The sequence below is a fragment of the Ranitomeya imitator genome, chromosome 2 (genome assembly GCF_032444005.1).
Source record: "Ranitomeya imitator isolate aRanImi1 chromosome 2, aRanImi1.pri, whole genome shotgun sequence".
Lineage (NCBI taxonomy): Eukaryota > Metazoa > Chordata > Amphibia > Anura > Dendrobatidae > Ranitomeya > Ranitomeya imitator.
In genome coordinates this window covers 159,294,264-159,308,558 of record NC_091283.1, presented here as the reverse complement: position 1 = coordinate 159,308,558, position 14,295 = coordinate 159,294,264, and the positions used below count along the sequence as shown (strand labels likewise).

The 14,295-nt window shown below is 49.8% G+C and overlaps 1 protein-coding gene across 1 annotated transcript in view; it reads right to left on the bottom strand.

The window, feature by feature from the left end:
• LOC138666286 (amiloride-sensitive sodium channel subunit gamma-like) overlaps positions 1-14,295 on the bottom strand; it is a 38,828-nt gene that overhangs the window by 17,967 nt on the left and 6,566 nt on the right. Inside the window, exon 5 of the mRNA XM_069754513.1 lies at positions 3,285-3,389. Within this exon, the coding sequence (XP_069610614.1) occupies positions 3,285-3,389 (105 nt within the window). The remainder of the gene's footprint in view (positions 1-3,284; positions 3,390-14,295) is intronic.

Below are 14,295 nucleotides of genomic sequence, written 5' to 3'. Positions count from 1 at the left end.
AGGAGCGCGCGGCAGCCCTCCACCCCGACGTGCAGCACTGTGATGGGGTCATTGTACTGCTGCTGGGGCCGCAGAGGCAGAAGACGTCGGGCACTGGCAAGCGCTCTGAAGATTAATGTCTTGTTATTTTAGATGAGGGCCAGGGAAGGGTTGTATTACTACAGGGGCACATATTGTGGCAATTTGGGAAATTATGCAGCAATAAGGGGGGATTGTACAAGGTGACATAGCATACCGAGGGGCAGGGGGACTTGAAAAGGGGCAGTGTGAGGGGGTATTTTGTCCAGGAAACACAATGAAGGACAATTATTTATTCAGGGGATTAACATGGAAGATATTTTTATTTATGAAGCAGTATAATGATACTTTTATTTGTAAGGACCCCGTGTCCGGAATTGCTGCTGTAGACGAAAAAGAAGCAAGTCTGGATAAAGAAACTTAGGGCGTGAAAACTCATCATGGCGTCTGTGCTAGATGGAGACAAAAAGGCATAGGAGTGATTCCAGTGAGAGACGATGTCACCTATAAGGTACCTGGATGTAAATGTTTGTGATACTGCCTGGGTCTCCTCAGTACGGTGGTTCCTGCACGGTCCACAGTCTGATGATTGGTCTCACCTGATAGTACAATTTATCTCTCTACTAAGCTTGGTGCTGTATACATGTAACCAAAGTGGTTCTGGCGCCGCACTCATGCACAGACGGTGGTTCTGGCGCCGCACTCATGCACCGACGGTGGTTCTGATTTTGTACGCATGTAGCAATCCATAACTTGTTTCATGGCTATTTTAAACATTAGAAAGTGTCAGAACTTAGAGGCTGTGTGCACACGTTGCGGCTTTTTCACAGTGTTTCCCGATAAAAATGCTATAAAACCGCAAAAAAAAACGCATACAATAAGCATTCCATCATTTAGAATGAATTCCACATGTTTTGTGCACATGATGTGTTTTTTTCCGCGAAAAAAGCGCATCGCGGTAAAAACCGCAGCATGTTCATTAATTTTGCGGGGTTTTTTTTTTGCGGATTTCCCACTACAAAATGCATTGGGAAGTGTCTGGAACAAAACGCAGCAAAAACGCGTCGAAACCGCGACAAAACACATGCGGATTTCTTGCAGAAAATGTACGGTTTTTCTCAGGAATTTTCTGCGAGAAATCCTGAACTTGTGCACATAGCCAGAGAGTTGAGGATTTGACGAGTTTCTGCTCCAAAAAACTTAAGTTTGTTAGCGTGTGTTCACACTGATTTTTTTTTTTTTTTCTACACAAACTCTCCAAATCCTTCTCAAATACTCAAAATTGTGTTCTGGTGATGCATTCATGTAACTACCCTGTTAATAAAAAAAAAAAACAATTTGCGGCCTTTGGGATCAGTTCAGTATGGCAATTTGGCCCTTGGACCAAAAAAATGTTGTGCGCTCCTAAGACTTTACAGCACATTATAGAGAACCTGTCAGCAGGATGCCGCTGTCACGATCCAATTTTGGATTTGTGGCAGATCTGGTTTGCCTCAGTTTAAGACCTTTTTTCCTTTCTGGTCATCGGGGGTTAATGCAGTTTTCCACCCCCGGTGGCCGCTGATGTTACTGCATTGCTGCTGAGTCAGCTGATGTTTGTGGTGACCACTCCCTCCATCCTTTAAGAGGTCACCTGGTTCATCAGCTGACTGTCGGTGTTAGTTCATTCTTCAGCAACCAAGTCGGGAGTAGGAGCTAGCTGGGAAATGTTGTTCTACAGCTGTGTCCGTTGTATCTGGTGTTTCTTCCTGCTGTGCTGTGCCTTGCAGCATTAAGCTAAGAGTGGTTTTCCTTTACCTTGTCTGTATACCCTGTTAATTGTGATATTTATACACTGGTGCAGTCCTCCTCCCTTGGGGGGAGAGGGGGTCACTGATAGGGTCTGCACAGGAGACAGGGATACGCTGGCGGCTGAGGCCTCCTAACCTTCATAGCTACCCCTGAGATAAGGGAAAGCCAGGGCCCCTTATAGTGGCAGGGACAGGTGCGGGTCCCAGTACGCCATCCTGCCCTTTATCGCTGTAAACGGTGTGACATTATAAGGGGCCCTGGCTTTCCCTTAAATGCTGGTGGGGGCAGGTTCTTCTGGTTCTCTGCCCCCACCAGCTTCCTCTGTTTCTTGTACAGGTCATTAATTATTCAGTGATATGCTTCCTTTGTTCAATTGTGCACCCCCACCATCGCACCGCTCATATGAACTCAGCCCAAACCTCGATCTGTGTATGCGCCGCCTCCGTTGCCATTTTATTAAAGTCCTGAACACAGGGCGCCAGCACCCACTGCACACACGCCACCCACACAATGATGGCGGAACAGTATTTTAAAAATGAGGCAGGTCACTGTATTATCAGTGACTTGTACAAGAATCACAGGAGGCTGGTGGAGGCGGAGAACAAGAAGAAGACCCTGCCCCCATGTCCCACCCTGAAGCACACAAGATATCATTTTCTGAAAACTTGATAAGGTGAGTATTGGCCAACCACTGAGCGGATCCTTTCACATCAGGTATCGTATTAATCAGCATCACCTAGCCATTATGGCCAAGCCTTTAGTTTATAGGGAAAAATCCTGCTGACAGGTTCTCTTTAAGGCTATGTGCACACGTAGGAAAAAGAGGTGCAGAATTTTCTGCACAAAATCCGCAGCCGCGGATTTGCTGTGGTTTTTATGCAGATTTTGGGCGTTTTTTTTTTTTTATGCGGAATTGCTTCGGATTTTGTGCGGATTTTGCCACTGTGGATTTTTAACATGGAGGGGTGCAAAAATGCTGCAGATCCGCACAAAAGAAGTGACATGCACTTCTTCTTTGAAATCCGCAGCAATTCCGCACTGATTTTTCTGCACCGTCTGCACATCATTTTTTTTTTTTTTTTCCCCATTTAACTAACATTGTACTGTATATCACAGTGCGGATCTGCAGCATTTCTGCGTGGTAAAATCCGCTGCGGATCCGCAGCAAATCCGCATCGTGTGCACATAGCCTAAAGATAGTCGTCTAGGATTGCAAAACGTGGCAAAAACGGTGCCACCCCCTCCACTGGTTGTCTGTGGTACTGCAGCGGCATTCACTTCAATACCAGACATAACCAGGTGTTGCGGTTTCTGAAAGCTGTTGTTTTTTTCTAATACTTCACACATGGCGGATAAAGATGTGGGTTTGGTTTTCTTTTTTTCTGAGGCACGGTAATGTGAGTGTACCCATGATCTACCACTATACGTTGCATGACTGGTCTGCCACGCTGTCAGTCCCAACAGGACAAGCTGACCTCTCGCGTGTACCCAGATCCATACACATCCTTATAGAAGTTCTTGATGTTCTCCCCTTCGGTGCACTGACTTATGTACGGGGATTTCAGCCTTTCAATGTGAACCTGCAAAAGAGAACAGAAAATCTATCCATTATATTAATATAATGGAACCTCACATACAACATGGAGGAAAGTATTGGTCCAGCTTCTCAATCACTGATTCTGATTTTCCTTCAGCCCCATCATCCCGCCCGCCGCCATGTCATCTGCCTTTACTAATGTGACTGAACGTCCAGTAGTGCAGAGCTCACTGATACCGGTGCGGTCCTATAATAGGAACAACTGGAGTAATAAGTCCATCCATGACATTTCTTCCTCCTGAATCTTCCCCCATCACCTGTGAGTGATATTATTGAGAAGTGGAAGTAACCGCAGCAACTCAGCCATGAAGTGGAGACCCTGTAATATTAAAGAGTGGAGGCCGAGGAGCTGAGGGCAGAAAAGTCACCAACGCTGTTCTGACTCCATAACTACAGAACCCAGACCGCCTCTAGTATTACCATCAGCACAAACACAGCGCCCCTGCTGGGAGCTTCATGGCTGAGTAACTGCATGCAGCCGTACATCACCAAGCACAATGCCGAGAGTCAGATGGAGTCAGATGGAGTGGTGTAAAGCCGCCACCACAGGAGAAGGAGAACGTTGCCCACCTGACTGCATTGTGCCCGCTATACAGTTTGGTGGAGGAGGATAATGCCATGGCCTTATCAGGGGTCGGCTTCAGCTCATTAGGTCCAGTGATGGAGAATCTTAATCTTCAGACAGTGTGGACAATTGTAAACACAACACCCAAGCCCATATTCCCCCTAAGGAGTGGGTGTTACGGAACCACTCTGCACCCAGAATATGTTGTGCAGTTATATGTATGTATAATACGTTCCATGTGAGATGCATGTCCCTAATGCATCAGCCCACAGGCTGTGCTCTTGGGCAGAGGGGACACGATATTCCCCTTTTGTCCGCCCCCCACCTTTGTAATTCCCACAGTAAATATCGACAGGCTCCGGTCACCTGCGGCTATTGTAATGTATGTCTGGCCTGCCACTTTTCTATTGGCCTGCCCTCTGTATCTGTGTGACATATTCTGTGTCCTGTGAGTAAAGTGTTATCAGACTGGAAATACGTGGAGAAGCAGTGATCTTTTATATGCGCCCATGTAACCAAGCAATTCCAGCCAGCGTCCTTCATTCAGACTCCAGCCAAAGCAGAGTGGACCTCCTGAAACATGGGGTGGTACTAAGAGGTACCCGAGCTTGGAAGACCCCGTTACTCTGGTGGCAGACAGCGGGATATGATACTTCTTCTACAGGAGGAAAGGAATCAATGGAAAACTTCCAGAAGTTAGAGGACTACATTAAAAGATCTGGTGGAAGCCCGTGGGTTGATCGCCAGCAACAAAACAAAAGCGGATTTGATAGCAGCCATCATGGAACACGATAGTGCAGCGCCCCCCAATGTGAACGTGGAGGAGACTGAATTCCAGAGGGATGTAAAGAACAGACTGGCGTTCTATGGCCCAAACCCTGCAGTAGAGATCATGCGAGAGGTGGTGGCTGATGTGCGTACTGATCTGAAGGAAAAGATGGCCGAGTGGACCAGGATAGAGCTAGCCAAGATGGAGATGGCAGAGCGGAGAGAGGAGAGTCAGCGAGCAGGGGGAGCTCTGGCCTTCGACCAGGTACCTTCAACAGTAAGCCACAAAAAGATCCAGTATAATGCCTTCCGACAGTTGGGGGAGGCAGAGGAAGACCTTGATGGCTTTCTGCAGGACTTTGAGCGGCAGTGTGCCCTTCATCAAGTGAAGCCGGAGGAACGGGTTCAGATTCTGGCTAGCAAGCTGACAGGCCGGGCAGCGGACGCCTATCGCATGGTACCTGATGAGGATTGTATGGACTATGAGCGGATCAAAGAAGTCATCTTGGCCCGGTATGCGCTGACACCAGAGGCATACCGCCAAAAGTTCCGCGGACTTATAAAAGGCGTAACCGATACCCACGCTGAATGGGCCTGTAAATTACGGCAGTCACTGCTACAGTGGGTACAAGGGAGCCAAGCAACCACTAAGGAGGACGTCCTCCAGCTATTCTTGTTAGAACGATTCTTTAATGGACTAACCCCGAGACACAGGAATCGCTTCGGGACAGGCGGCCAACGACCCTTGAGGAAGCGGCTCATCTGGCCAATGAACATCATGATGCCAGGAGACCTCAGTTGTCCGGATCAAAGATGGTCACTAGGGGTCCGCTCATGGACCTGGAGGGCCCCAAACCACCGAAGATTGAAGGGGGACCAGCTAGAAACCCGTCCTACCACAGTCCCCCTGGGGCGTGATGCCACACCTGCCATCAGCTGGGCCACCTGCAAAGACAATGTCCCAACCAGACTCGGCATACCCAGTGGCCAAAAGGCGGGAACAGCTACCTTCAGCCGGGCCGCTGTACACTGCTACCAAGGCAAAGCTGACCCGGCATTGGGGGCTACGACTAACTAAGGGGTGGAAGAGATGGAGGAAGTGCTGCATGAAGTAGACCCCGTGCAGGCAGCCCGGGCAGATAATCGACAACAGCATCAACAGGTCGTGTGGGTTAATGGGGAAACGTATGCAGGGACTAAGAGATTCTGGGGCAACTTTGACCCTCGTGAAGCCTCATCTCGTCTGGGACCAAGAGAAGACGGACCGGACAGTGTCAGTCCGTGTAGCAGGGGGAGCTATACATCGACTGCCCACTGCCAGGATTCACCTGAGTTGGGGATGGCCTTGTTGAGGTCGGCTTGATGGAGGATTTGCCGGCAGACGTCTTGCTGGGAAATGACTTGGGGCCCATGTTGTCTGCCTTCTCGGTTGCCCCTCTAGCTGAGACATATCCTGTGACCACCCGGAGACAAGCTCGAGCTGCGGAGGCGGAAGCACACTCAGAGGAGGCCCAGGTAAGGCTACTTTCACACTAGCGTCGTACAACGCACGTCGCAATGCGTCGTTTTGGTGAAAAAACGCATCCTGCAAAGCTGGCTGCAGGATGCGTTTTTCCCAATAGACTAACATTAGCGACGCATTGCCACACGTCACAACCGTCGTGCGACGGTTGCGTCGTGTTGTGGCGGACCGTCGGAACAAAAAGCGTTACATGTAACTTTTTTTGTGCATAGTGTCCGCCACTTCCGACCGCGCATGCGCGGCCAGAACTCCCCCTCCTCCCCGCAACTCACAATGGGGCAGTGGATGCGTTGTAATAATGCATCCGCTGCCCCGTTGTGCTGCGTTGTTACAAGATGTGTTGGTACGTCAGCCCGACGCACTGCGACGGGCCGACGCTAGTGTTAAAGTAGCCTAAGGCATCCCAGCCCTACACGTATTCCCATAGCCAGACACATTTCTTGGGCCACCCCAGATGAATTTAAGAGGGAGTTACTTCAGGATCCTTCATTGGAGGGATATCGCAGGAAGGCACAGGAGGGGAGAGGGGTACAAGAAGGGGAACAGTTTGTATGGAAGCAGGGACTCCTCTACCGGATTACAGAGCAGCACCACACAGGGATGAGCTCAACTATAAAACGAGAGCTGGTAGCTCCCAAGAAGTATAGGCAGGAGTTACTGCGAATCTCTCATGACATACCCTTGGCCGGGCACTTCGGCGTCAGTCGCACCAGGCATCATCTGACACAAACCTTCTTTTGGCCGGGGGTAACCTATGATGTTCGTCAGTACTGCCAGACCTGTGACAGTTGCCAGCGCATTGGCAAGAGGGGAGATCGATGCAAGGCCAAATTACGCCCCCTCCCCATTGTGAAGGAACCATTTAGCTGAATAGCATTCGATCTGATAGGGCCGTTAGCCAAACCCAGTCCGTCAGGGAAATGGTATATATTGACAGTGGTAGATTATGCCACACGCTATCCAGAGGTGGTTGCGTTACCTAACATACTGGCAGAGACTGTGGCGGATGCCCTGCTCCAGGTTTTCTCACGGGTTGGATTTCCCCGGGAGATTATCTCGGACCAGGGTACCCAGTTTACAGCAGAGGTGACCAACCAACTGTGGAAGCTGTGCGGCGTAAAGTCCATTAGAAGCGCCCCGTACCACCCGCAAACCAGTGGGTTGTGTGAACGCTTTAACGGGACGTTAAAACAACTCATTGGGACTTTTACCAGGACCTACAGGGACTGGGAGAAATTCTTGCCACACCTCCTGTTTGCCTATCGGGAGGTGCCCCAAGAATCCACGGGGTTCTCCCCGTTCGAGCTGGTATATGGGAGACTGGTAAGGGGACCCCTAGACTTAGTGCTAGAACACTGGGAAGGGGAGGGCCTCATAGAAGGGGTACCTATTGTACCCTATGTGCTGGAATTCCAGGAACGCCTACAGGAGCAGACCCAGTCTGTATGTGAGAACTTGCAGGTGACCCAGCGCGTATGGTACGATCGGAGGGCCAGAGAGCGCACCTTGGAAATAGGGCAGAAGGTCCTGGTGTTAGAGCCCACTAGGCAGAACAAGTTCCAAGCTGCACGGCAGGGGCCCTACCAGGTAGTGGGGAAAATAGCCGACACAACCTATAATGTTGCCGATTGTGACGACCCCAGGGTTATCCGCATGTTCCACGTGAATATGCTGAAGCCCTACCAGGAGCGCCCTGAAGAGGTAGTGGCCATCTGTGCACCTGAAGCAGAGGATTTAGCCGGACTTCCCTTGCCGGATGTCTTAGGGGAAAGGACTCAGTCTAAAACATGGGACCAGGTACACTTCGGTGAAGACATAGGACCCCGGAAGAGACAGGCGGAGGAGTTGTTGAGGCAGCGACAGAGGATGTTTTTGGGGAGACCAGGGTACACTTGCCTGGCACAACACAAGGTTGAGATGCAGAATCAGACCCCCCCTGTGACAAAACCCCTTCCGCGTCCCTGAGTCTGTACGAGAGGGGATGCGACAAGAGATGCAAGAGATGTTGCGTTTAGGGGTCTTTGAAGAGTCAGATAGTCCCTGGGCATCCCCCGTAGTGTTAGTGCCCAAGAAGGATGGGACTACACGGTTTTGTGTAGACTATCGTAAGCTCAATAAGAAAACAGTGACGGATGCATATCCCATGCCGTGTGTGGATGAGTTGTTAGACCGGCTAGCGGGGGCAAAGTATTTGACCACCATCGATCTATGCAAAGGCTACTGGCAGATTCCCCTTAGTCCTGACGCTTTTCCCAAGTCTGCATTTGTCACCCTGTTCGGGTTATTCCAGTTTCGAGTTATACCATTCGGGATGAAGAATGCCCCGGTGACCATCCAGGGGCTGGCTGACTGACTTCTGGATGGCCTCCAGGACTATGCTTGTGCCTACCTGGATGACATCGCCATCTACAGTGCAACATGGGAAGAGCATCTAAATCACCTAGAGACAGTATTGGACAGGATCCAGAAGGCCGGAATCACCCTGAACCCAAACAAGTGTCACGTGGGCAAAGCAGAGGTACAGTATTTAGGGCATTGGGTGGGAAGTGGGAAACAGCGACCAGAACCAGCCAAGATTGAGGCCATAGACAAATGGCCCACCCCACGCACTAAAACCCAGGTCATGGCGTTTCTAGGGACAGCAGGGTATTACAGGAAATTCGTTCCCAATTACAGCAGCGTAGCCAAGCCCCTCATTGATCTGACCCATAAGAACCAACCCCGCCAGGTAACCTGGACCCCAGAGTGTGAGGAAGCCTTCCGCCAACTAAAGGACGCCCTCACCAATACCCCTATATATATACCCCGCACCCGATCCAACTAAACGTTTCCTTGTTCACACAGACGCTTGTATGTTTGTATTGGGGGCAGTACTGAGCCAAGTCGGGCCGGACGGCCAAGAACACCCGGTAGCTTACCTGAGTCGGAAACTACTGCCCCGTGAAGTAAGCTATGCAGCCATCGAGAAGGAGTGCCTCGCGGTAGTATGGGCACTCAAAAAGTTGCAACCATATTTGTATGGACGACAGTTTTCCCTCCTAACGGACCATAATCTCCTAGTCTGGCTTAATTCGGGTCTCCGGAGACCACGCCAGATTGCTGCGGTGGAGTTTAGCCCTACAACCTCTGGACTTCACCATCCACTACAGACCCGGCAAACAAAACGGTAACGCCAATGGACTAAGTCGACAAACGGAACTTGTACCAACCCCATAAACTTTGGTCATCCCCAAACCGATCCATTAAGGATCAGACTGTGTATGCCGATCTCGTCGCTGAAAAGGGGAGCCGTGTTACGGAACCACTCAGCACCCAGAATATGTTGTGCAGTTATATGTATGTATAATACATTCCATGTGAGATGCATGTCCCTAATGCATCAGCCCACAGGCTGCGCTTCTGGGCACAGGGGACCCGATATTCCCCTTTCGTCCGCCCCCACCTTTGTAATTTTCACAGTAAATATTGGCAGGCTCCGGCCACCTGCGGCTATTGTAATGTATGTCTGGCCTGCCGCTTTCCTATTGGCCTGCCCTCTGTATCTGTGTGATATATTCTGTGTCCTGTGAGTAAAGTGTTATCAGACTGGAAATACGTTGAGAAGCAGTGATCTTTTATATGCGCCCATGTAACCAAGCAATTCCAGCCAGCGTCCTTCATTCAGACTCCAGCCAAAGCAGAGTGGACCTCCTGAAACACGGGGTGGTACTGAAAGAGGTACCCCAGCTTGGTAGACCCCGTTACAGTGGGCAACACTTCACATAACACTAAAACCTATTGAAACCACAGTTATAGACTGTGTTCAAAGAAGTGTTTCAAAAAAATCTTTTTTAGTTAAAACTGAGTTTCTTTATTACAAATGGTTAAAAACATATACACAAACAAAAAACTTCAACAAGCATCCAGGGTCACGGAGCGGCGTTGGAAGAAAACACGCCTGCCAGACGACTTCACTGCTTTCAAACAAGCTACACTTGACTTCAAATCAGCCCTCACCTCTGCTAAACAGACCTATTTCACTAACCTTGTATCTTCACTATCCTACAACCCAAAACAACTGTTCAGCACATTTAACTCTCTCCTCCGCCCACCACTGCCACCACCAACTCCCTTCATCTTTTTCAAGGACTTTGCCACCAACTTCAAAAACAAGATCGACCAAACAAGGCAAACCTTTACTTGTCCACCACCTCAACCACTCCATATACCTGACCTCTGCCCTTCCCTAATAACCTCCCTCTCCAACATCACTGAAGGAGAGCTTACTCGCCTCTTTTCCAAATTACACCTCACCACCTGTGCACTTGACCCCATCCCTTCCCACCTGCTCCCCAACCTCACTATCACGCTCATTCCAGCTCTAACCCATCTCTTCAACCTATCGCTCTCTTCCGGTACCTTCCCCTCTGCCTTCAAACATGCCACCATCACACCCATCCTCAAATAAAGCTAATCTTGACTCATCTGCTATGCCCAGCTATCGCCCCATATCACTGCTCCCGTTTGCTTCAAAACTCCTTGAGCAGCATGTCCATGCTCAACTTTCCTCCCACCTCTCGTCTAACTCTCTCCTTGACAACCTCCAATCTGGCTTCCGCCCCCACCACTCCACCGAAACTGCCCTGACAAAAATTACTAATGACTTAGTCACAGCCAGAGCTGTCAGTTCTCCATCCTCCTCCTTCTTGACCTGTCCTCTGCTTTTGACACAGTCAATCACTGCCTACTGCTACAGATTCTCTCTTCCCTTGGCATCAAAGACCTTGCCCTGTCCTGGATTGCCTCATACCTATCCAACCGCACATTTAGCGTTTCCCACTCCCACACTACTTCCTCATCCCGCCCTCTCTCTGTTGGAGTCCCTCAAGGCTCTGTCCTAGGGTCCCTACTTTTTTCCATCTATACCCTTGGCCTAAGACAACGCATAAAGTCCCATGGCTTCCAGTACCACCTGTATGCAGACGACACTCAGATCTACCTCTCCGGCCCAGATGTCACCTCCCTGCTGTCCAGAATCCTGAAGTGTCTGTCAGCCATATTCTCCTTCTTCACCTCTTGCTTCCTTAAACTCAATGTAGACAAAACCGAATTCATCATCTTTCCCCTACCTCACGTATCCCCCCTACCTGATCTACCTATTATGGTTAACGGCATCATGCTCTCTCCTGCACCTGAAATCCGCTGCCTCGGGGTAACTGTCGATTCTGCCCTGTCCTTCAAACCGCATGTCCAAACTCTTGCCACCTCCTTTCGCCTCCAACTCAAAAATATTGCCAGAATCCGTCCCTTTCTCAGCCCACAATCTACCAAAACTCTTGTGCATGCCCTCATCATCTCCCGCCTCGATTACTGCAACACCCTCCTCTGGCCTCCCAGCTAACTCTCTTGCACCACTCCAGTCTGTCCTCAACTCTGCTGCCCAGCTAATCCACCTCTCTCCTTGCTACTCCCCTGCTTCTCCCCTCTGCAAATCTCTCCACTGGCTCCCAATTCCCTAACGAATCCAGTTCAAACTACTAACACTGACCTGCAAAACCATCCACAACCTGTCCCCTCCCTATATCTCTGAACTAATCTCCCAATATCTTCCCTCACGTAATCTTTGATCCTCCCAAGACCTCTTAAGGTACCTTCACACTGAACAATTTAACAACGATATCGCTAGCGATCCGTGACGTTGCAGCGTCCTGGATAGCGATATCGTTGTATTTGACACGCAGCAGCGATCTGGATCCTGCTGTGACATCGTTGGTCGGAGCAGAAAGGCCAGAACTTTATTTCGTCGCTGGATCTCCCGCAGACATCGCTGAATCGGTGTGTGTGACGCCGATTCAGCGATGTCTTCACTGGTAACCAGGGTAAACATCGGGTTACTAAGCGCAGGGCCGCGCTTAGTAACCCGATGTTTACCCTGGTTACCAGTGTAAATGTAAAAAACAACAAACACTACATACTTACATTCCGGTGTCTGTCCCCCGGCGCTCTGCTTCCCTGCACTGTCAGCGCCGGCCGGCCGTTAAGCACAGCGGTGACGTCACCGCTCTGCTTTACGGCCAGCTGGCGCTCAGTCAGTGCAGGAAGCAGAGCGCCGGGGGACAGACACCGGAATGTAAGTATGTAGTGTTTTTTGGTTTTTTTTTTACATTTACACTGGTAACCAGGGTAAACATCGGGTTACTAAGCGCAGCCCTGCGCTTAGTAACCCGATGTTTACCCTGGTTACCAGGGGACTTCGCATAGTTGGTCGCTGGAGAGCTGTCTGTGTGACAGCTCTCCAGCGACCACACAGCGACGCTGCAGCGATCGACATCGTTGTCTAGATCGCTGCAGCGTCGCTAAATGTGACGGTACCTTTACTCTCCTCCACACTTATTCGTTCCTCACACAACCGCCTCCAAGATTTCTCCCGAATATCCCCCATCCTCTGGAATTCCACACCTCAACACGTCCGATTATCCACCACCCTCGGATCCTTCAGACGGAACCTGAAAACCCATCTCTTCAGGAAAGCCTACAGCCTACAATAACAGAGCCGCCACCTCACCCGTACCTTCTGTCTCTTCCCCAGTATCCCATAGAATGTAAGTCCGCAAGGACAGGGTCCTTTCCCCTCTGTACCAGTCTGTCACTGTAAACCTGTTTACTGTAAACGATATCTATAATCCTGTATGTAACCCCTTTCTCATGTACAGCACCATGGAATTAATGGTGCTATATAAATAAATAATAATAAAAAAACAACCGTCAATAAGGTACCTCAAAACAAACCAACAAAATTGAATGCGGTCAGCTAGAGCCAGACATATTAGTTTCAAAAACAGGAATTAAAGGGAACATGCAGGTGCGTTGCATGAGTTTTTCTTCGGAAATGTGACGCATCAAAGCTGCAACCTGTAGCGTCGTCCGCGTCCTGTCTGGTGCGCAAAAAAACCGCATGCGTCAAACGCATGACAACACATACGGCGCATATCCATGCGCCCCCCCATGTTAAAGATAGGTGCGCATGGCGCATGCGTCGGTATGCGTCGACGACGCTGCGCCCCACGACGCAAATGTGAACGTAGCCTTATTGACGGTTCTTGTTTGTGTATATGTTTTTAACCATTTGTAATAAAGAAACTCCGTTTTAACTAAAAGATTTTTTTAAACACTTCTTTGAACAGTCTATGAAACTGTGGTTTCAGTACGTTTTAGTGTGGACAATTGTAGCTTCTGCTTTGTGGGAACAGTTTGGGGAAGGCCCTTTCCTATCCCCAATGACTGTGCCCAGAACACAAGGTCCGTACAGACATGGGGGAACATGAGCGGTCACACGGAGCCCAGATCTCAGCCCATCCAAGAACAGAGATTGTGAGCCTGGTGTCCCCCAACATCAGGGTCTGACCTCACAAATTCTCTTCTGGATGATCCCCAAAATCTGGTAGAAATCCTCCCCAGAAAAGCGGGAGCCGTTATATCCATATCTATATATATAATTGTCTAAGGGGTACTTCCGTCTCTGTCTGTCCGTCCTTCTGTCACGGATATTCATTGGTCGTGGCCTCTGTCTATCATGGAAATCCAAGTCGCTGATTGGTTGCCGCAAAATAGCCGCGTCCAATCAGCGACGGGCACAGTCTGGAAGAAAATGGCCGCTCCATACTCCCCGCAGTCAGTGTCCCCGGCGCCCGCTCTATACTCACCTCCGGTCACTGCTAGCACAGGGTTAATGCCGTCGGTAACGGATAGCGTTGCTGCGGGTAACGTATTCTGTTACCGCCGCTATTAACCCTGTGTGTCCCCAACCTTTTACTATTGATGCTGCCTATGCGGCATCAATAGTTAAAAAAAAAAAAAAGTAATGTTAAAAATAGTTTAAAAAAAATAAAACCTGCTATACACACCCACCGTTGTCCGCTGAGGCGCTCGCTCCTGCCGCCATCTTCCTTTCCCAGCGATGCTTTGCGAAATTACCCACAAGACCTAGTGGTCTCGAGACTGCTAAGTCATATGGGTAATTTCGCAAAGCATCCTGGGAGCGCAAGATGGCGGCAG